We start from the raw sequence: 23,441 nt of genomic DNA, 5'->3' as shown, positions 1-23,441 counted from the left end.
TCCTGATACTGTCCTGTGTGGATGTGCCGTAACAGTTCAGCCAGTATTTTATTGTCTCCGTGCTTTTGCTGTTGCACATGCTGTTATAGTGTAGTCTGTGTATGTGTCTTTTTATATTTTTTTCTGGGCTAGTATGGAAGAGATTCCTAGAAGTCGAATAGTTGTTGAAGGACAGATCATGTGCTGGTGTGTTGTGTTGAACACTTCCATACTGTGATTGTGACGGTAAAAGTGCTTGCTTATTTAGTTTTACCATCGTGGTATATTGTCACATTAGTTACCCTGATGGGTAAGAAATGATAGACTTGTAAAGTTTCGGTCTACCTTCTCATGAATGACCTCACCCAGGCTTCACAGCCATTGTGTTTGTTTTTCTGGGTGGCCTATATGCTCTAGCCTGTTTTCCCCAATAGAATTATTGATCACCTCCTTTATTCTTCGAGGCACTTGTGTTTTGGATGCATTAATCCTTTGGGTTGACTAATTTTCTCACTTGTCTTTTAAACTTCTAGATACTTTTTAACTTGATGGAGCTTTTTGTTGTTTATTTATTTGTTTTTATTGGTGTTTTGTTTACATATGTCTGTGTACCATGTATGTGCCTGCCTATGGAGGACAAAAGAGGTCATTGGATCCCTGGATCTGGGGTTAGAGGTAGTTGTGAGCCACCATGTGGGTGCTGGGAGCTGACCCGGGTTCCCTGCAAGAGTAGCTAGTTCTCTTAACTTCAGTCACCTTTCAGCCCCATGTTGATGGCTTATTTTGTGTCCTTTAATTCTATGCATATGAATATTTTGCTTGCACATATATCTAATTACCACAGAGGCCAAAAGATGATGTCAGGTCCCCTGGAACTGGAGTTACAGATAGTTATTAGCCACCATATAAGTGCTAGGAACTGAACCCAGGTCTTCAGGAAGAGCAGACAGTGCTCCCAAGAGCCAAGCCATCTCTCCAGCCTTGGTGATTGTCATTACTTCAAATGTTCTTGTGTGATAAGTTAGAAATGTGAGAAATCAGGGTTTTGGTTTTTTGTTTTTTGGGTGTTTTTTTGTAGCCACATTTTCCTTAGGTTAAATTTCATTTCACTTAATGCTTTTTTAAAAAAATAAGTTCTTTGATTTTTCTGTAGCTATTTTACTCCCTGTATTTTAAAGTCTGGCTTTAAGTTATAGCACTGTGAAAAGCAGGTCTGCATATGTGGGTTCCATCACTACTGTATACTTGACAGAGTTATATAGATAAATCTTTAACAGTTAAGTGTTCTTTCCAGAACATAGGATATATTCCACCTGGAGAGGAAATAGACAGCTCTTCCTTTGGTAACTTAAACAGAATACAGAGTGTCTACAGGCTTACTGTGCTTAGAGCCCTTTTTTCTCTTTCCACCATGATAATGTCTCATTGTGCTTGATAGAAGATTTGTTTCAGCCTTACTCAGGTGACTTGGAGCTGCAGTGAGTTAATTAGTTTAGCATTGGCTCTCCTGTGAGCCCTGGCTTAGTGTGGAATGACTGAGCACTAAGAGCTCTGAGAAATACAGCCCACCCTCCTCCTCCTGACAGCTCCCTGCCCTCTCAAATAGTCTCATTTAGAAAACTGGATTTTGCCAGGTGGTGGTGGCACACGTCTTTAATCCCAGCACTTGGGAGGCAGAGGTAGGCAGATTTCTGAGTTCAAGAGTTCGAGTCTAGCCTAGTCTACAGAGTGAGTTCCAGGACAGCCAGGGCAGAGCAGGTTATGAATATTAATTGATTCTAAGACAAAGACTGGGATGTGCCTCAGGAGTCACAGTCACTCAGGAGTGAACCAAGTCACCTTCAAAGTCAGAAGTGACACAGAACTTACTAGCGGGAATCTTGTTGGGTTTCATGTGTATAGTTTGGGGATAGGATGAGCAGTTGAATGTTAAGAACTGAAAGCACTAGAATGTAGCAAACGCTGGAATGTGACAAGGTAAGCTGGGCTCAGTGCCCCCGAAACAGGGGTAGGGGTTCTTAGAATGGCCACGCCTCACTTAGGCTTGTGGGAAAATAAACATGGCATGGATAGGGAGGGGAGGAGAGAAACTGGGGATTCTAGGAAGATTAAAAACAAACTGGAAGCAACAGATCCCGAGTGGTCTGCCCCGCCTGCTTTGGAGTTCCCATAGATTCCCCAGTTACTCTGCCGGGTGCTGTTGCAGCGTCTTCATATGTAATGATCCATGCAGTTCTCAGACCCTGTGCAGAGAACCTTGGTGCTGCTATTTTTACTATTGCTCTGCTACAAAAATGAGGAGAATGAGGCACGGAAAGGTTGGGTTTCCCAGGGTTGTGGTTCTTTGACTGGTTGTTGATGAACCAAGATGAATGTCCAGGCAGGTTCTGGTCTGTGCGGATTCACCCAGCCATGGCTCGATCGTCACTTACAAGTGCTGTGTACAAAAGTGGGTTTGCTATAGATAAGCTTGAATCTAAAGACCACTGGCTCTAAAACACCTGGGCATTTTGCATGGATGCACTAACTTAAAGTAGGCACTCTAGAATAATTGATAACAATTTAAATATTCTTCCTTTTAGGATGTGCATTATGTGCGACTCTGCCAATGAGTTTATTAAACTTTTTTAGGTAAGTTTTTTTTTTTTTTGAGTTGTGGAGAAACAAAAGAAAGAAAAGAAAATCTTTAGCAGTTGTATAGTTAGCAAAATTTAAAGAACTGTTTACTTTTGTAATATGGACATTTTGAAATGGTTTAAAAACCTATATTTCAGAGTGATAATTGATATAATTGAGGTTATCTCCGTTGGCTAATGTCAATTTAATTATACCATAAAATGGTCAGTTCTTTTGTTAAGGTTTTGGGCTCAGCAGTCTTCAAGTTTGTCCCTTCTTTGAGTGAATCAATAGGTACTTTCTTGTTAATACTGATTTGCTCAAATTCTTTTAATGAAGGATTTAGTTTATAAGATCATAACCCTTCTGTGTAGGTTAGCACCAAACTTTATGATGACCTACCTTCTCACATAAGAGGCTGTATAGACAGACGGTCGTGCCTTTGTGGAGATGGTTTCTGCAGTAGGGTAGAGGTGGAGTTCCTGTTCTGACTTTTGCACACCCCATCTTTGTTGGCTACCCTCACTTGCTTCGTTTTGTCAAAATATATTTTGTTCTTTTTCATGTCTCTGTCATGTGAACTCAGGATTGATCAGGGTCTGAGCTTCAGTTTTAATCCTGGCCCTGGTAGCAATTATAAATTTAGAGCATTTCATCCTAACTTAACCATCCTTTAAAGTGGGGTTAATGATACTGGTTCTCTGTGCAGTAGATAGGATTGTAAATATGCAGTAAGAACACATGTGGAACTAGTCTGGAGACGGTAAGTATTAGGAATATGTTGACCAAGCCAGCTCAGTCAGTCAACAGGTTCTTTAAGGAGGGAGCAAGGATTAAAAAGAAAACAGACAGTTAGACAACACTGTAGCATGACCCCAGCCAGCTCCTAGGTTGAAGCAGGTTTAAGTACATGCAAATAATATGGTCAGTTCAAGGTTAAGGAACACACAAGGTAATAAACAAAGTCCCGATCAATCTTTCTAGCGGCTTATCAGGATGACCAAGATATCTGAGACTACTTCCCTGTCCTAGCCCAAAGTCAGATTCCCCGTCTGAGCTTACTTCCATGTCCTGGCCCAATGACACATTACTGCCAAGTTTCTAGAAGCCGTCTCAAAAGCTCTCCACAATATGTCTTATATGTAATGTTCTGTATTGACTTTTCAGAAGCTATAAAAGCAACACTCTGAAGCATAGTTCCATCTATGAAGCCATGGTCCCCTTCTTCTCTCCATGTTTGCTCTTCACTTTGTCTACAGTGTGGATCCTCCGGTCACCTTCAAATATTTTAGAAATACACCCTAGAATATTCTACTTCATGGTTGGAACAGCTTTTGCCAATATCACAGTAAGACTTATTTTTAAAAAAATCATATAAGCCAGATATGATAGCTTCATCTATAATTCAGGGCTAGCTTGGGCTACATGAGACCTCTCTCAGAAAACCAAAATAGCAAAACAAAAAAGAATCAAAGCAGCGTTGAAAGGTGTTTGTTGCTGGCTGGAAGTCCGAGCTTGGAGGTTGTGATTGTTCTTTACTACCATAAAGAAACCTAGTTATGTTGAAGCTTAGGAGGCCGTTTGGAAATTGTTCTTCACATAGCATAGAATTTTAAAATTGGGAGATGCTTTTTTCTCAGCTGTTTCTGCACAGTGAAGAAACAGCTCCTATAGCATCTGTGTTAGTACTCTTCTCATCTTAATGGCAGAGCACCTACAGAAGCAGCCTACGGAAGAGTTCAGTTTTGGCTTCTGCTTTAAGAAGGAAGCCGGTAGAGCACAGCAGGTGGCCTCAGGTCACCTGGCATCTCTAGTGAGAAAGCAGCAAGGGAACTGCGGCTCACTTCTCTCCCCTGTTCAGTGCAGGACTCCAGCACATGGTAGTGCGGCCTCATAGAGAGTGAGTCTTTCCTCCTCACTTAAAACTCAGGAAGCTCCTCCAAGATGATTCTAAGTCTAATCAAGTGGAGATTACCCAGCAGACATCCTCACTACCTTGTCTTGCTTTAAGGGTGGGGCCAGGGCCAGTTAGGGCCCTGGGCGGTTGAGAACTATTGAAAATCGATACATTATTGAAAGCTCTTTAAATGTGGAGGTGGCTAGCTTTAAATGTGTTTTGTAATTAATACCCCTCTTTTCTCCCCCTCTTGCTTCCCAAGTGTCAGCTGATTGTTTGCCAAATGAGCAGCACACGGTGCCCGACTTTCAACTGGTTGCTGCTTCCTCTCTTCTTGGTTGTGGCAACAGTGAGTGTAGGTGCAGCGACCTCCCGCCTTGAAAGTGTTCTCCTTTACACACTTACGGCTGTCTTCACTCTGGCTCACATCCATTATGGAGTACAAGTGGTGAGTGATGGAGAGCAGAGAGAACTGCCGCCTGGGAATACAGAAGGACGCAGGCGTGGTGGGGAACTGCAAGAGGGTTGCTTAGTGCCGCGGCCCTGGGAACGCAGAGGGTATGCCCAAGTTATAAGTGGTCGTGGTTATTATAGCAACCACAAATGGTTTTGAGTGAGTGATTATGGGGAGTTAGTTCTTATTCTAATCATTATATATGTGATTTTTTTTTAAACTGAGAAAACACTGTTCTGTTTTTCTGTGGAACCAGATAATCCCATTTGTTTCTGTTTCTCTGCTTCTTTGATCCTAGGACATTTTTATTGCTTACTAAATTAATTTGGGGAAAACAGACAACATTTATAGTACTCCTCTGGCTATTCTTAATCTGTAAGAAATTAATCCCTGAAACCACATAAAAGTGGAGAGAACTAACTTCACAGACTCGTCCTCTGGTCTCCACATGTGTGACATAACACACATAACACACATGCACAACACTAACACATAAAAATAAAGTTCTCATGGAGCCAGTGAGGTGACTACTTGCTCCCAACTGCAACCACCCAAGTTAAATCTCAGCACCTCCTCGTGGGAGGAAAGACCCAGTTCCTGCACTTTGTCCTCTGGCCTCCAGATCCGTGTCATGGCAGACATGTGCCCTTCCCCCTAATCAACAAATGTAAAAAGAACATGGGGAGCAGGGGAGACGGCCCAGTGGTTAAGAGCACTGGCCGCTCTTCATTGGGCTTGATTCCCAGCACCCACAGGAAGGCTCACAGCCATCTGTAACTCCACTTCCAGGGGGTCAGATGCCCTCTTCTGCCCTCCGTGGGTACTGAACACATGTGAACAGGCGTATATGTAGGTAATGCCCATAGACATAAATATTTAACCTTAAAAAAATAAACTTTAAGATTCTGGAAAATAAGCATGCTAACAGAAAGAACATCTGTTTTGTCTGTCTTTGTGCCGTTTGCTACTTCTAACTAGAACCCACACAAAACCTTTACTTGAACTACTAACATATAAGTGAAAAGTGCCAAAGGATTGTCTCCTGCCGGGGATATAGTAGCCAATGTGGCCCTCGGATCCACAGGTTTCTTCCAGACTAGGAAGCATTGCCCAGCAATGTTTTATAAGAGGCTAAATACGGACTCTAAGTTACCAAGGTAATTGTTTTTCTATATTGGCTGGTGTAGGTCAGGCAGTCCTGTAGTTTTCAGTAGTTTTGAGTGTGGTATTTATTTGTCTGCTCTAGAAGACTCACAGAAAGACTAGAATTTGGTCCCGAAAAGCCATTCTTGTTTGTGGCAGTTTTTACTGTGTTAGTAAGTTACTGTCTGCAGAGGTGAGTTCTGGGCATGTTCCCAGAAGAATCAGTCCGTGTGTGTCACCGTCTTGTATTCTGGTTTTCCATAGGTGAAGCAGCTGAGCCGACATTTTCAGATTTATCCTTTTTCATTGAGGAAACCAAACTCAGATTGACTAGGAATGGAAGAAAAGAATATCGGCCTATAATCTTGAGAAAGTACTGTAAATAGACGCCTGTAAATACTTCATCCATCACCAGTGAACTAAATGGATCTGCTTGACAGACATGGGATCTCAGTGTGTGCTATATGGACAGCAAGAACGAAACATGATCTCGGCTTGTGGAATTGTGGACTTTCTAACTCCCAGCTTACTTTATTTTATTTATAGAACCATGAGATATTTGGTTAAACACAGTGTACATTAAAACAGCTAAATGTTCCTAGCTTCATGAGTCCATGACGTTTTGACTCATACAGAGTTGAAGATGATTTACTTTTATGTTTAAGGTCCCCAGATTGATTCAGGAACACTAATAACATTCAGATAGCCACAGCATGTCTTAATATTTGATACTTTATAGTAGGTCTTTAGCTGTGGGAATGATAAACAGCCCAAATGTAATGTAGAAAAGCATCAAAAAAGTCTCTTCAGCCAGAGATGCCAGTGACTCCAGAACAGTGTACAGTTGCCAAATCCTGGTTGCTCTCCAGTGAACTGCCTTTCCCACCTGCTGTGGAGGTTGTCTAGTATCCTGGCTCTTACTATAGCTAAATCCCGATAAATGGTTTAATTTTCTTTTAGAGTGAAATGTTCTGCTGTAACTTAGTAGGGAAGGGGTTGTCATTACAGCTGTCTGTTGTGACATAGTTCATTGTCTAATTGTGGCCGTTCCTCTCAGCAGTGCATTGCTAGGATTGGGTGCCTGTGAGCTGTGATTTTTAAGAATACATGTGACAGTCCCAATCTTGTGGTACTTACTTGTGAGGATATAGATAAAGTACCTTGTGAGAGGAAATTTAAACTGGAGTTAGGGTCTCAGAACTCCACATTGACCACAGTTAGTATCCTCGCACTGGCTGTCCAGTCTTTTCTTACTTTCCTACTTTCCTGGGGGTGAGCTGCTATGGTTTTTATTCTCACACAGGATAAAGCAAAGAGGTAGTCTCTCTCCCCTGACTTGCCCACCTCCCTATTTGAAGAAAACTTTTGATATATATGCCTTACTGAGTATTTACTTCCCTTAATATGACTCAACATAATTTTTGAGGTTTACTGACAACATAAAAAAAATCCCTTTCGCTGTATTGTGGTTATTTTATAAATCACACCTTTTTATGAATGTGGAAATTTTTTTCTTTGAACTTTGTCGTTATTTTGTTTGGTGGTGGTGAAATTTACTTGCTGATTTTATTTTCCACTGAGTGAGGTTTGTGCTTAAATGAAGAGTGTGTCTTAAACCCTTCTTTTTGGACAGGTTGCACTTGGATAAAATAGGCACCACTGTGTTGATATGTAATTAAATTCATAACTGTTATTTATCTATGAATGTGACCATCCTTAAATATTGTAGCTCATTCCTTTGTTGAATATCTGTCTGCTGCTTTGTAAAGAAACAAAAACAAAACCATTGATAATTCATGTAAACATTTTAAAATTCTAATCACTGTCATCCAGGCTGTTGAATGAGTCCAGGAGCTAATTTACAGTTCTATGCTCAGGTTTAATTGTTTGTAAAGCTTATGTGTATTTGGGGACACTTCTCTGAGACAAAAAAAATGAAAGCAAAAATTGGTGAGAAGTTGATGTGACAATGGATAGTGACTCTGTGTTCATTAATAAATTGCCATCATGGAGGCCAGAAGGTAAGCCAGCTATGTGAAGGTAGCAGGTCTGTGCGCCTCGTGCTCTGCATGACTTTGTTAGAAGGGGTTTGGCTAATCATTCTACTGTTTTCCTGACCTTGTACACAAGAATATTCATTTGTATAAAGGGAAATAACTGATAAATATTTATAAAGTAATGAGTTTGGACTTCAGGCTTTCTTCACCTTGTACAGTAGACTGAAGAATCATGTCCTATAATTTTGGGGCTCTTTCTTTTTTCTTTCTTTTTTAAAATGTATGTTCTCTTTATTGCATCAAGTGGATTTGAAAAAAAAATGTTCTGTGCCTTTTGTTTTTTTAAACATGATAGTAAAGAACTCTGTTTCTAGTTAGTTTTGTTGACACTGTTGAACGGAAGAGGACACTACTGGCAAGGGGGAGCAGCAGCGAGCAGATAATGTTTCAGAATCCTTCATGAATCCCTCCTAGCCTGCTCACATCCTCCGTCTTGGTGGTGCATCTTGAGATGTCCATATGTTGTAGCGGTACAGCAGCGGATGCTGGGCTTGATTGTCAGGAGCTCTGTGTATCTCTGTCACACCCCTTCCTGTACACTTTCCCAAATGTTAAAGGTACTGCAAGCTTACGCGCACTATTTGGGTGAGTTTATCCCAGAGCTTTTCCCAGGCGGCACAGAGCTACCCTTTGGGGAGCAGCGTCGTGGTTGGCAGCTTACACACATGCTTTCTGTACTTGAGGAATAGAGGGCCTCCCTCACCTGCCTGGACGTTTGCATTGCTATGCTGCTGGACCCAGCCACATTACAGACACCGTCAGAAGTTTCTTTTCAGGTCGTGAAAAAGCCCATTCAAGCTTGTCAGAAAACAATCTCCCTGTATTTGAATGAGTAATGGGTACAAAACATTAACAGTGCTTGGATAGAGGCTGCCACCTGATCTTTCAATGATATTTATGGTCTTATTGCAGTTCACTGTTTGAAATTGCCATGATCACGGCCTTTGCTTCAAAAATGCTAATAGTGTTTATAGGTTTTAGAGCAATAGCGTAACTTTGAAGTAAAAATATAACCATTCTTCTTGGCATTTCAATTATTATTGATTGAAATACTTCTAATTCCAATTTTGAAAAGAAAATGTTGGTTTAGGGTGTTGCAATAACACTGCTGGTATGTTGTTTGCTTGCTCCTGAGGCATTGGAAGAGAGGTGTATATCTGGGGTTAGCACATGCTAAATTACATTAAGGGAATATGTTATTGTCAGAAGGGTATGGAAAGCACCTTGCTTCCTGAACCCAACTTCAACTCCATGACCTCTAGAGAATAAACAGGTCATTTGTTGGTGTTTGAGTCCAGGACTACTTTCTCCCTTTAAAATGTAACTTGCAACCTACTTGTAACTCTCCCTGTAAAGAACCAGCACCTAGGGCAGAAACAGCTGGCTGCATCCTGGCTTGGTTGCAGCCAGATGTTGCCACATTCATATGGTGAATGCCTTTAAATCTCTTGGCTGGTGAAGGACTGAGACAATGCTGGAGAAGGTTAAACCTGAGGTCTGCAGCTTTGATTCTGTGTCCCCAAACTAGGCAGAAGCAGATGAAGAGATGGAATTGGTTGTGGAGATGCCTGTGTTTGGGAGGGATGCTCTCATCATGGCTTACTTCTGGATTTGATCCAGCCCTCTTTAAGAACTGTGTGACATCAGACCAGAGTTTTCTTTGTCCAATGAAATGTCATTTTAAGGGAACATGCCTTCTCTTGACCACTCATTGTGGGTGAGTGATCTTACTGTAGTTCGCTGCCCTATGCCAGCCTTCCAGAAAGAATGTTAACCTAGCATGCCACAGTGAGGCATTTAAAGCGACAGCCCTAACAGTAAAGTGGTGTTAATTAATTAATCACTGCGAAACTTGAATATGTGATGATGCTCTAGGAATTTTAAAAGCTAGTGTAAATTTCTGCTTTTCCTTTATTAATTATGTAACCCGGCAGCTTGTTCATATTAGATGGTTTGTTTTTGTTTCTGAATCGTCTCTGACAGTGGGACAAATGGCTGACATCACAGCAGGCAGTGACCTCAGGGTTTGTGGTGAGTCATGGTGATCTTTGTAGAGAGAGGGATGTGTCTGGGATGAGTGGTGGGAATTCGACTTGCTAGCTGATTTATCTCCAGTGTTTTACAAACTAAGTGTAACTTACTTTCTAACCTGCATGTTAGTAGTGTGCTTTGCTCGAGAGATAGTACGCCAGCTGGGTACTGTTTGTCTCTTAAGCAGAGATGTGTTCTTTTTATAGATATCTGTTGAGCTCACGTTTAGGGTAGCAGAAGGAATTTTGACATTTGCAGCCCTCCCACAGACAGCCTAAGCAAGGAAGTTTGTTCCTTCAGTGAGAAAGGCTGGGTTCCCAGCATGGAAAGTGCTACACCAAAGGGTTTTAGAGTATTTGACAGGGGCTTGTCTCTAGGAAAATACCTTTGGGTAGAACAGGGAGGTTGTTCTGGGCTTTTATATTATTGTCTTCCCTTTCAGAAAATCATTCTTAGAGAGCTGGATGGAGTCAGAGTCCAGCTGCTTTTATGGCAGTTGGACCATGGCCATTGAGAGTCTAAAATAGGATGAGAAACTAGTGCCCTTTCAGCAGCACTAAAACGGAAATCAGAGATAGTGGTGAGGCCAGGGAATGACCACGTACTGTGGGTGTTTTCTGTCACGTTGGCTAAGATCTTTTAAGCAGTTTTTTTGGGGGTAACAAAGTAAGAGTTGCATTGTTTTGTTTGTTTGGTTGGTTTTGGTTTTTGTTGTTGGTTTTTTTTTTTTTTTTTTGTAAGCAGAAGTAGTCCTCCATTACTTCTTGGTTGTGAGATTCCTGGTGAGCACCCAGATTATAGAAGTGGTCTGTTTTCTCTTGGCTGCATCACTGACGTGTTGAGACACTGTTACTCAACAGCAGTGAGCATCAGAGCTGCTCGCCAAGTCTACTGTCCATGTTGTCATTCGGATATCCTCATCAGAGCAGCCATTTCGAAGACAAAGACTCAGTTATGTGTAATGATTAGCTCGTTTTAAAATGTTCCAAGAAAGAGTTCAGCATTGAACTCCGAATTTCAGTTAAAAAAACAAAATCCTCCCACCCCCTTTTTTGGGCAAAATGGAAGACAATAATGACCAAGGTATGCAGGAAGCCATGTGCCCTTTCCCTTCCTGCCTAACAGTGCACTGGATGGTAACTGAAGACAAATAAAGTACTGCTTTTGTGAGTGAGGTTTCATGTTCTATGCTAAGAACAGGTGGCAGGGACTGTGTAGCTGGGGTTTAATTTGGTGCCTTTATAGGTAGACTTTCTGAAGTCTTCTGAAGCAAGAGAATTTCTTCCTGGAGAAACCACCACTAGAGCGGGTGGGATGTGTTTGCTGCAAAGTATACCAGAGATGAAAAGTATACCAGAGATGAAAAGTATACCAGAGATAAGAAAAAGAGGACATAAAATCTCTCCCCTTTCCAGTACTTTTAGTTGTAGTTGGTCTGAGTAGGACTTAGAGTGTTAATGTAGCATTTACTCTGGTTCCATGCGCTCTGTATATTTACATGTTTACTATGTACACCTGTCCTCATGTATATACGATATGGTATCTAATGGAGTTTACTTTTGATTATCGGCCAGGTGGCAACCCTCCTTAGCTGTTGCTTTGTGTGGACTTAGTGTGCCCATGGCCCACAGGTAAAGCCACTTCTCCACCTGGAGTCAACCTTTCCCCTCCAGTCATCCCAGCCCTGAGAAAGCCCTCAAAGTATATCACGTTCCACTTCCCTTTCACCAGGGAACCTGTGAGCCAGAAAGACTGGTTTCAAGAATGCTGGCTATTCTCTTCAGGGTTGAGGTTTCTGGGTCAGCCAGGCCCTCTTTTGGCCCGGAGGCAGCTTTGGGAGCAGTGTGCCTGTGGACGCCATCTGGGAGATAAGTTGATCTTGCTAAAGCAGAGCTTTGAGCTTGCTTCACTTTACTGGAATGTTCCAAGTCTTGTGATTCAGTGTATAGTAGAGTACTCTGGGTTATTTGAATGTGGGTTTTGCATTATCTGTGTTACTATTCCCCCGTCTTAGTCCATAAAATCAAGACATGACTGTTTCTTGTCCCCGGATTCTGGAAACCTTGACCTTTCAACTGGATTTATGTTTGTGTCTGCTGCTTTGGACTCCAAAAGTTAAAGCAGTAGGTTTTAGTTTTCAATTGTTTAATTCTTTATTGATAAATATTTATTATAATAAAAAATAATTTTTAAATCCTTTTAATTGTTTTTAAGCTGTCTTTTTTTTTCTTTTTTTTTGTCCTTGGTCATGCAAAGGGGAAGGTGCTGGAGCAGGAAGCAGAGGCTGCCTAAAGAGCTGTCACGCAGTATAAAGCACAGTGGCACTGGTTTGGTTTGGTTTGGTTTTTGTGATTTGTTTTTGTTTTTTTAGATAACAGTGTTACTTAAATCCTTGGGTCTGGAGACGACCTTTGATTTCTGATCTCTTTGTTCCTCCTGCCACCGTTCTGGCATTCTATCAGGCCTGGTTTAGGATGTGCTGGAGATCCAGCTGAACTACGTTGCCAGCCCTAAAAAGCGGGTTGTTACCTTGGTTACTGCTTGCTTTCAAAGACCATCCTGGGTGTGACTTTTTATGTACCATACAGTTGATGGCAACACTTGATTCCTCAGGGAAAGTATGGAAATAATCACCACGAACTTGTTTTTTTCTAATCATTTTGCAATCTTTGTTAACTTTTTAAAGACAGGGTCACATGTAGCCCAGGCTGGTTTCAAATACTTTGTAGCTGAAGATAACTGAACTTTAGACCCTCTTGCTTTACCTTCTAGGCGCTGAGATCATAGGAATGTGCCACATAGCCAGTTTAATTCTGTGCTGGGACTTGAACCTAGGATTTCATGTATGCTAGGTAAGCTCTCTACCAACTGATCTCCATCCTCACCCTCTAGTTCAAGCTTTAAAAACAAACCTTTCAACTGTTGTCCAAGCTCTGATAGGGCTCCTGACTTCTCCAGCTCCTCAGTTCCTTTCCTCACACTATTTTATTTTATTTTATTTTATTTTTTAGGAAATACAGAGAGTCTTTTTTTTTTAAGATTTGTTTATTTATATGACTACACTGTAGCTGTCTTCAGACACACCAGAAGAGGACATCAGATCCCATTACAGATGGTTGTGAGCACCATGTGGTTGCTGGGAATTGAACTCAGGACCTCTGGAAGAGCAGTCAGTGCTCTTAACCACTGAGCCACCTCTCCAGGCCCGCACACTTAATTTTTAAAGATCCATTTGGCTGGGCGGTGGTGGCGCATGCCTTTAGTCCCAGCACTTTGGAGGCAGAGACAGGCGGATTTCTGAGTTCGAGGCCAGCCTGGTCTACAGAGTGAGTTCCAGGACAGCCAGGGCTACACAGAGAAACCCTGTCTCGGGGAAAAAAAAATCCATTTGTTGGTAGCAGGGGTGTCCCACTGCCCACGAGTTGGTGGCAGGAGTTGTGGGCTTTGTTTCTTTTCTGCTATGGAGTCCCGTGGGTAGAACTCAAGTAGCCAGACTTGGTAGCAAGCAAGCACCTCTACTGGCTCCTCCCTTCATCCTTTAAAGATGATACTAAAGAAGTTTTTAAAAATGTATTAAAATTGGATAAAGATTCCCTTCTGGAAATCTAATTGGTAAAATTTACACAAATTGTACATCTGCTACATGTGAGCAGGGAGGCCTAGGGCCAGCCTCAGTGGAGAGGGAGCACCGAGCTTTACAGAGACTGGAAGTCTCTTAGATACCAAAGCCTCCCCCACCCCCCAGAGGAGAAGGAGATGGGGGTTGGGGGAAGGATTATGGGAGGGGGTGACCAGGAAAAGGGCAGTGAGCAGAAGTAAGTAAAAATTTAAAAAAAAAAATTTTTTTTAATTACACAAATTGGGGTATACAAATAAACCAAGACGTTTCTAAGGGTGTGCTGGGTTTTCTGACATCCCTAAACTCCAGATAAGGTAATTTGGTATGTGCATATAGATGCAGAATTGTGATTTGTAAAATACGGCCAATGTATAGTCCCCATGCCCCACCCCCGAAAATAAGCTAAGCAGCTGGGGATGGTGCTGCATACCTATAATCCCAGAGCTGGGGGACAGAGACAGGAGACTTGCCTGGAGTTCAGGCCCACCTTTACCTAGTATGAGTGAGTGCCAGGCTAGCCAGACCCTGAAAGACCTGCCTATATCAACAAACAAAACTATTCTCTGTGGTTGGGTCTGCAGCTGGGGATGTAGGGGGTTCCAATACTTGTTTTAATCTGGTGCCCACTGCACGGCCAGCTGCCCATCCAGGTTAAGACACTGGGCCCACGTACAGGTACATGGTCCTTACAGACAGGTCCCTGCACCACAGGCAGGGTTTCAGGATATCCACGGATGTGTTGTCCTTGAGATAGTGGTGGAAGCCTACGCAGGGACAGTGCCCTTCACAGAGATTATGTCCTGAGCTGAGATCTAAGAGCCCTATTATTGGACCGTACCCTTGCCAGTGAGTAATTGGGGATGGCAAGGATGCCAACATCATGGTTCCTACTGTTACACATGTAGCCTGTGACAACTGGGGAGCAAAACCTTTCTCCTGGCTGTTCGGATTTTATTGATATAAGGGATGACCATTTGGACATCTAGGTCTTTCTTAAATTAATCTCTGAATGTCATTCTGTTGTAGCAAGTTAACCCCATGGTGAGCCACTAATCTCAGTTAAAGGGTTCCCCAGTTATCCAGTCATCCCCTTTGCAGATGATCAGTAGATGAGCTGTCCCAAACCATTGTGGACTGCCTTGTGGCATGGTCACAAATTCTTGTTAAACTTTATAAAGTTTCCTAAGTGTTTCCTCCTGTGAATTTATTGTTCAAAGGCATTTCTCAGAACAGGCCTGCCTTTGGAGCAGATACTGGAGGCTGGTCAGTTGGCAGGGTGAAGACCTCTTTATCCCTTTTCTAAAGCCCCTTGTGGGTAGAGCTGTACTCTTGCCTGCCCTTCAGTCATCTGCAAACAAAACCCAAAACTGTAAGGAGTGAGTTCACACCTTAGTCTTACCACAGAGCCCAAGCTGGCCCTGAAATCACCCCTACCTTAGCCTCCTCAGTGCAGAAGATACCGGCATATATGACCCCCCAGCTCCTCAGTGCAGAAGATACCGGCATATATGACCCCCCAGCTCCTCAGTGCAGAAGATACCGGCATATATGACCCCCCAGCTTTTATTCTGTATTAAACAAAGGTAATTTATGTAAGGTGTGTGTGTGTGGAGGTGGGTGGGTGGGTGTGTGCAAGCATGCATGCAGTGTTGTCCTGCTAATTAAGGTTGAAGTCTACCATCATCTAGATAGCCTTCTGGGGCTGAGCGCAGTATAGAGGACTCCCTTCATTGGCTGGGCTTAGTCAGGGTTCTCTAGAGCCACAGGACACAGGGAGTGAGTGAATCTCTCTGTCTCTCTCTTTCTCTCCATGTATATATATGTATATGGTGTATATGTATGTGTACATGAATATATGCACATGTACACACTATGGAATGAATCATGAATCTATTTTTTCTATATACACTATATATAGAGATATAGATATTTTCCTCTCTGTATATAAATATATATAAACATGCACATATATAGAATTTATTGGAATGACTTACAGGCCGAAGTCCAACTAATCCAACAATGGCTGACTGTGAATGGAAAATCCAAGAATCTAGTTGTTGCTCAGTCCCTCAAGGCTGGGTGTCATAGCTGGTCTGCTATATAAGCTGGAATCCCGAAGGAGTAGGCTCCAATGCCAGTGAAGAAATGGATGTGTTAGCAAGGCAAGGGCAAGCTGGCAAGAAGCAAGAGCTTCTTTCCTCCATGTTCTTACATAGGCTTCCAGCAGAAAATATGGGGCAGATGAAAGGCATGTCTCAGGATCTGAATCAAAAGCTTGAGTCTTCCAGCCTCAAGATTTGGGTCATAGGTGTGCCCTCCATTTCTTGATCAAAAAGTTTATTCAATCCACCCCTTGTCAACATGACACAAATCATATGTCATATACAAATGAAAGCAACCAGGTCATAATAACGCCTAACATAACTGTCCCCCATATAACCGCACACACAGTGTAAGTTTATAGTAGGTGGCAATGTCCCTTGGGGACATCATTTTAGTGTCTCAGACTTAAATATGATAACCATTGACATTCTCTTAATAGATGTTAAAGAAATTGAAAAAAAAATCTGTTGAAATGTGTTTTTTGACAAAATCCAAACAGAAGCACACATGTCAATTATAATCTTTGTTTCTGCAACTGGTCACGTGGCCTTAGATGACAGAGAGTAGATATAAGGTGAGAGCGAAATATGAGGGGTCCTGGAAGTGATAAAAGCTAGTGTGAGGTTAAGAAAGGCAGATGTCAGGTTGGTAATTATGAGTATGATCATAATCTAATGAGTCAGAATCATTAATTTTAGTTAAACTAAGTACCAATTATTCTGTTCATTCTAGTCCTTTTTTTATTCACTCATAGGCTAGTCCGAGTAACTTTCCTTCTCTATTACCCATTCTGTATTTCCTCCACCCTGTTCAAGCACCTCAGAGGGTCTTGGCTGTATTCTTGGAGAAGTGACCCATATCTTCATTCCTAATGGGTCTGTACCCTTTGTCATGCTGCCTGGATTAAGCTGTTGTAGTTTCTCATGGGCTTTAATCACAGGACAGTGTAGTACCAAGAGACACCCTAAAGGATCTCCTACACTTCAGACATAATCCTTCTAACCTCAGTTGTGGACAGGCAATCCAATTTCCCAATGGCAATTTGGATATATCACCTCTCCAAACACTGTTATTTCTTTCTTAGCTTGTTGGTTTAAGAGCATTAAAAACCCAACGTGACCAGGGGGAAGTCTGAGCTTCCAGTTCAATAGAATGTTTTTTGTGGCTCCTGGCAGGAACTCTACCTTCTGAGACCAAAACTTCTAGGCCAGCAGAACTTAGGGATATGGTGTGCTCCTGCCACTAGTGTGCTGGCTGGTCATCCGGGGAGTAATGCTATTGGCAGATGTGGCATTCGGCAGCAGTGGGAACCAGGTCAGCCTTGGCGAGTGGAAGTAGTCCATGAAGTCATGCATAGTCCCCATCTCTGCCACTATGGCCCCTTTGTTTGTGTGCCCACTGGACAGTGACGGGAATGGCTGGGGAGAGGCTGACTCTCCTCAGAACAGAACATCTTATCTAATTGACTATGAATGTCCTGACTGAAGTCACCTTTTGATGAGCATTTATATGGGGCACAAATATCTTCAATTTCTTTGCTCATTTGGAGAGATCTGTCCACACACTTCTTCCCCAGAGTCTTTCTCACCGATTTTCCAACTGTGATTTTTTTTGGTTGGATTTATTTACCATCTTCTGATATGTTTATGTGCTACCAATGAACCAGCATAATGTCATCAATGTAGTGCACCAGTGTGATAATCAAGATCTCTTCTAACTAAGTTATGACACAGGGCAGGAGAGTTAAACTATCCTTGAGGCAAAACTGTAAAAGTATATTGCTGGCCTTGCCAACCCAAAATGTATCAGTGGTCTTTATGGACAAGGACTGAGAAAAAGGAATTTGCTAGATCAATAGCTGCATACCATATACTAGTAGGTATGTTAATTTGCTCAAGTAAGGACACTATATCTGGTATGAAGCTGCAATCAGAATTACTACCTGACTGAGTTTTTGATATTCAGCTGTCATTCTCCATGATCTGTCTGTCTTCTGACCAGAGAGAGTTGAAGGGAGATGAGGTGGGAACCACCACCCCTGCATCTTTCAAGTCCTTGATGGTGGCAGTAATTTCTGCAATTTCCCCAGGGATACAATACTGTTTTTGATTCACTATTTTCTTTGTCAGAGGCAGCTCTAAGGGCTTCCATTTAGCCTTCCAACCACAACAGCCCTCACTCCACAGGTCAGGGAAACAGTGTGAGAATTCTGCCATCTTCTAAGTATATCTATCCCAATTACACATTCTGGAACTGGGGAAATGACCACAGGATGTGTTGGAGGGGGCATGTGGGACCTACTATGAACAAACGCCATCAATCACCTGACCTCCATAAACCCCTATTTTAACTGGCAGGCCACAATGTTTCTTGAGATCTCAAGAAACAGCATCAATTAAGAACCAATATTTAATAGCCCCTGGAAAGTCTGATTATTTTCTTTCCCCCAGTGTAGTTACCCTTGTAAAAGGCTGTAGGTACCTCTTGGGGAAGAACTGGAGAAAAACTAACAGCAAAAATTTTAAGAGTCTTATCAAGGTCCTTCCTTAGGGGAGCCTGGCTACCCCTTCATTCAAGGGGTGCTGGGTCTGCAAACTGACTGAAGTCTGGAAATAGATTCACTGGCTGAGACTGCCTTTTGCCAGAATCCAATATAGCCTTTCCTTCATTTGTTTTGAGAACTTTTTTTTTGCTGATACAGATCAAACAAATGCAGTAGGCTTCTTATCTATTTCATGCCTGGAAACACCATGATCAGGCAGTACCAAAGGTCTGTATGAGTCATGCTGTTATAAAATTCATCTTGCCTGTGCTGACCGTTATGAGTTACGTCATTATGAACATTGTTTTGTCTCTGCTGCCTGTATAACTACAGTCACCTTGCTTCTGCTGATTCAGTGCTGCTACTGGCCCCTACAACCCCAGTGCCCAATCAAACCCATTGCCTTTCATTCATTCAGTTGAGCCCCAGCATCTCCAACCCTCAGATCTGGCATAAGACACCAAAGCTCTTCAAATGTGCTGGTGCCCCCTCACCATTTTGCATCTTATAGGATTAGTGGAGGGCGTGTCTTCTGGGCCTTCTCACTGTGAAGGATTAGGTGGGTTTTTTTTTTGTTTGTTTGTTTTGTTTTTTAGGTTTTTGGAGACAGGGTTTCTCTGTGCAGCCCTGGCTGTCCTGGAACTCACTCTGTAGACCAGGCTGGCCTTGAACTCAGAAACCCACCTGCCTCTGCCTCCCAAGTGCTGGGATTAAAGGTGTGCACCACCACTGCCCGGCAGAGGATTAGGTTTTACACAGCAAACCTATTCTTGCATTGCAACTTCCCTGAGCCATAAAACCACTTCATCAACACTAAGCCAAGGAATATCTAGCATGTGTGAATCCCTAGGTCCAGTCTCTAATGCTACAAAAATAAAACTCCTGCATGGTTTGCATTTGGGATAGTGTCTTGAAATGTAGCCCAGGCTGACCTAGAACTTTGCAGCTTCCCAGAGGGCTGATTGTGAATTATCATGTCTGCATGTCTGTGTAAAAGGGTTATTATTATTATTATTGTGTAGGGCTTTACATTTCTTATTTTAATTAATTTAATTTAGAGACAAGGTCTCATTCTGTAGCCTGGGATGACCTGTGACACATTCCTGAGTGCTGGGATTACAGGCATTGGTGCTTTTTTGTTTTGTTTTGTGTGTCCTGTCCATGGTGCTCCCACGAACCGACCTCCTTGCTGGTGTAGACAAACCCTTTACCGTTGAGCCGTACCACAAGCCCACAGGCATGGTTTTAATTCTTAATGAGAACATTAAAAGAAAACCAAACTTTTTACACCTATGTTTTTGTGTGCTCGTGTGCCACTGTGGTGTGTGAAGGTCAGAGGACAACTTGTCAGAACTGGTTCTTTTTCCATAGTGTGAGCCTAAAGGATTGAACTCAGGTGGTCACTCTCTTTGGCCAGAAACATTAACTGCTGAGCCATCTCTCTGGCCCAACATTATTTTTGTTGGCAAAGGGACACAGGGATAAGGAATAATGTCTTTTTTTTCCTTCTGCAGACTGATGCTTTGAGAGAGCGGTGGTGTCCAGGGTTCTTTCTCTCCCAAACCATTCTCCTGCACCCTCCTCTTTTTTTGTTAAGTAGCGGCTACAGACAATGAGCATACTTGGGTTCACACTTCAAAAACCACAATGGGCTTGGAGGTCTCCCACTCTGCTCGAGGAAAGGACGCCACTGTCTCTAGCTATAGTACAATGCTTTTCATATAGCAGGTACTCAGTTATTTTGGATGAAAGTGCCTTTTAGGAATATTCATTTGGTAAGTGGATGATGAACTGGGCTCTCGAGTCAGAAAGAGATGAGATGCGCTTTGTTTCAGCTGTCTTCGTGGGGTCAGGTCAACCCTTCTAAACCAACTTCAGACAAGGGGAATAAAGTCCACATCTGGGATACAAATATACAAACAACTCTTAGTGCCCGACAGAGAAGCTGGGCTGGAGCGTCGCGCGACAGCTAGCCAGCGATGGGTCAGGTGACTGCTTTCCCTTGGCAACGGTTTGTTCCTAGCAACCGGGCTGCTGGTCCAGGCGGAGCTGCCAGTGGATGGGAGATCGCCGCCATGAATCCATCAGGAACCATGGGGGTCCTAGAGCAGAATGGGGAAGAACACTTAGCCACCCCGATTCTCGGGCCCTCGGTGCATTCAGATAACCCGCAGGAGCGGATCCAGGCCCGGCGCCTGCGCATCGCTGCCCGCCAGGAAGCCCGAAGGCGGTGAGATGAGTGGCAGGGTGGTTTGATGGGAAGCCCAGAATGGGACCAGGCTGGGTGGGAGCCCTGCGGTGAGGGTGAGGTGTGTGTGTGTGTGTGTGTGTTTGTGTGTGTGTGTGTGCGCACACACACACACATGCACGCGCGCCCTGGTGTGAGCAGGAAAATGTTTCTTCTAGAACATTCAAGCAAGTGTGAGTTTTGGGACAGCTAGAGCTACATAGTGGGACCTTGTCCCAATATTTTAAAATAAAAACAAAAGATTCTAGGTCAGATTTAGTCCAGAGGCTATAATTTGTTGATCTGATGTAATGGAGTGTGGTCTGTGAAAGGGTCAGTTATCTCCAATCTACTGAGAATACCTTATAACAAAGACCAGGACAGTTACCACAGCCGGTGAGCATATGTGATTGTGTGTTCCACGCAGAGGTGAACACCTTGATCCTTTTTTTTTTTTTTTTTGGTTTTTCGAGACAAGGTTTCTCTGTGTAGCCCTGGTTGTCCTGGAACTCACTCTGTCACTCTATAGACCAGGCTGGCCGCGAACTCAGAAATCTGCCTGCCTCTGTCTCCCAATTGCTGGGATTAAAGGTGTGCGCCACCACCACCTGGCTCACCTTGATCCATTTTTAAAATTAAAAAATAAAATAAAGCCAGGGTTAGTAGCTTATGCCTTTAATCTCAGTACTGGAGAGGCAGAGGCAGGCAGATCTCCTTGAGATCAAGGCTCGCCCGGTCTGTAGAGGAAAGTCTTGACACCTCAAAATAAAATAAATAAAGTAATAAAATAAAATAGAGTAAGAGCTTTCATTTCACTTAGTGGCCACACTCACTGGGCTCAAGACCGTGTCCATCGATCTACTGAAGCAAAGACGGGGCAGCTGCTTGCTTGTGCTTGCAGAAATTGATGATCATTGTCTAAAATCCATCCAGGTACTGCAAGTGCCAGACCCATGAGTTAAGAGGGGTGTGACAGGGGCCGCTACTCTTGCATCCCCACCACACTCCCTAGGTTTTGGTGTCTTTGTTGGCTTAGGTACAGTTTAAGGGACATCCGTTTGGCTTCTGCACGATGAGAGCTCTTATTCACTGGTCACCAGACTTCATGTGACAGTTCTTCAACTTCTAAGTCGTTCATTCCATTTTTACTTTTGGTGGTCCACAGACCTAGCAGAAGCATAAGACAGAGGTCTGTGTGCCTCCATCCTAGTTGGATATGGTCAGCATCTCTAGGTACTGTGGTAACTCAGATCTGCTTTTAATTGTCCTAACACGGTCTGGGTGTCTCCTTCCCTAACAGTTCCCTGATGACATCAGTCCCCTTGGGGAAGGGCTAGGAGCATCATTACACTATGAATTTGCTGTTGTGTTCCATGTTCTTCCTCCTGGGATCCCTGCCAGCCCTTTAGTTAGGAGGTTCTGGGATGAGGACTGGGGTTGGCTCGGGAACTGGGCAAGGCAGAATCATCCTTGGTATGTCCGTCTGTTGCTGCTATCTTTGGCTAACAGATGAACTGGACTCTGTCTATCCTTCTACTTGGCTCCAAATGATGCCGCATGTATCCATCTCCAAAGCTGTCTACGGATCATGGTCGTGGTTGTTGCTGTGGCCTTTAACAATGAGACAGGGAATTCAGTGATGTGCAAGAAGTTTATATTCTAATGAGGAAGAGAGGACAAATTAAAGTGAACAGACGAAGTAAGTGTCACTGTAACTATGAGCTATGACAAGGACAGCAAGGGGAGAGGAGACTAGTGGGTGTGGGCCCTAAATCCAGGCAGCTAGAAAGGGTGGCCTGAAGCTTGAGAAAGAACCAGCTTCATAAGGAGGCACTGAGCTAGGTTATATTAAGACATTTATTGTCAAGTGGAATGGCATACAACTTTAATCCCAGCACTTGGGAGGCAGAGACAGGAGGATCTCTGAGTTCAAGCCAGCCTGGTCTACAGAGAGAGTTCCAGGACAGCCAGGGCTACACAGAGAAACCCTGTCTTGTAGGGGTTGGGGTTGGGGGACATTTATTGAGTGTGATAACAGAATGTGATAATGTCTAAACAAAATTAAGGCCACTCTCCTGATGGACAGGGTGTCACTTTCACCTTCACATTACTCAGCTCACTGTTCGGGGAACGGTGTGAAGGGGCTGAGGAGACCTGGGCAGGAAGGAGACAGTTCACTCTGGTTCTGATGAGGGACAGGATTGGCCTGGACTCTGTGGCAATGATTTAGAGAGAAGCAGATAGACTCAGGACAAATTTTGAAGTTGAATCTGATGGATGCTTCTGATTGGCTGTTTGAGCAGAAGACAGTGTGACCTCTGTGTGTGCCATGGTTTGAGTACACACACATACACACACACACACACACACACACACCCCAAATGACTAGATAAATAATATTTTTTTAAAAAGATAGGCGCCATCAGGTGTGGTGGCATATTCCTATAACCCTGCCCTTGGGAGGCAGAGGAAGGCAGGCATTACTGAATTTGAGGCCATCTGGTCAAAATAGGGAGTTCCAGGCCAGCCAGGACAGCAGCATAATGAAACCCTGTCTCAAAAATAAGACAAAACAAAACATGAAAGAGATGTGGCGCCTTTAATCCCAGCACTTGGGAGGCAGAGGCAGGCAGATTTCTGAGTTCGAGGCCAGCCTGGTCTACAAAGTGAGTTCCAGGACAGCCAGGGCTACACAGAGAAACCCTGTCTCGAAAAACCAAACCAAAAGAAAGAAAGAAAGAAAGAAAGAAAGAAAGAAAGAAAGAAAGAAAGA

The 23,441-nt window shown here is 43.2% G+C and overlaps 2 protein-coding genes across 2 annotated transcripts in view; both read left to right on the top strand.

Moving 5' to 3' along the window:
- Selenoi (selenoprotein I) overlaps nt 1-8,268 on the top strand; it is a 35,330-nt gene extending 27,062 nt beyond the window's left edge. Inside the window, exons 7-10 of the mRNA XM_028782933.1 lie at nt 2,562-2,610; nt 3,763-3,943; nt 4,755-4,940; nt 6,354-8,268. Of these exons, the coding sequence (XP_028638766.1) occupies nt 2,562-2,610; nt 3,763-3,943; nt 4,755-4,940; nt 6,354-6,452 (515 nt within the window). The 3' untranslated portion in view covers nt 6,453-8,268. The remainder of the gene's footprint in view (nt 1-2,561; nt 2,611-3,762; nt 3,944-4,754; nt 4,941-6,353) is intronic.
- Nucleotides 8,269-20,516: 12,248 nt separating this feature from the next.
- Drc1 (dynein regulatory complex subunit 1) overlaps nt 20,517-23,441 on the top strand; it is a 39,725-nt gene continuing 36,800 nt past the window's right edge. Inside the window, 1 exon segment of the mRNA XM_028782916.1 lies at nt 20,517-20,671. Within this exon segment, the coding sequence (XP_028638749.1) occupies nt 20,517-20,671 (155 nt within the window).

Source organism: Grammomys surdaster, unplaced genomic scaffold (genome assembly GCF_004785775.1).
Source record: "Grammomys surdaster isolate TR1022 unplaced genomic scaffold, NIH_TR_1.0 946, whole genome shotgun sequence".
NCBI classification, from domain to species: Eukaryota; Metazoa; Chordata; class Mammalia; order Rodentia; family Muridae; genus Grammomys; species Grammomys surdaster.
This window is presented reverse-complemented; position numbering and strand designations above follow the sequence as displayed.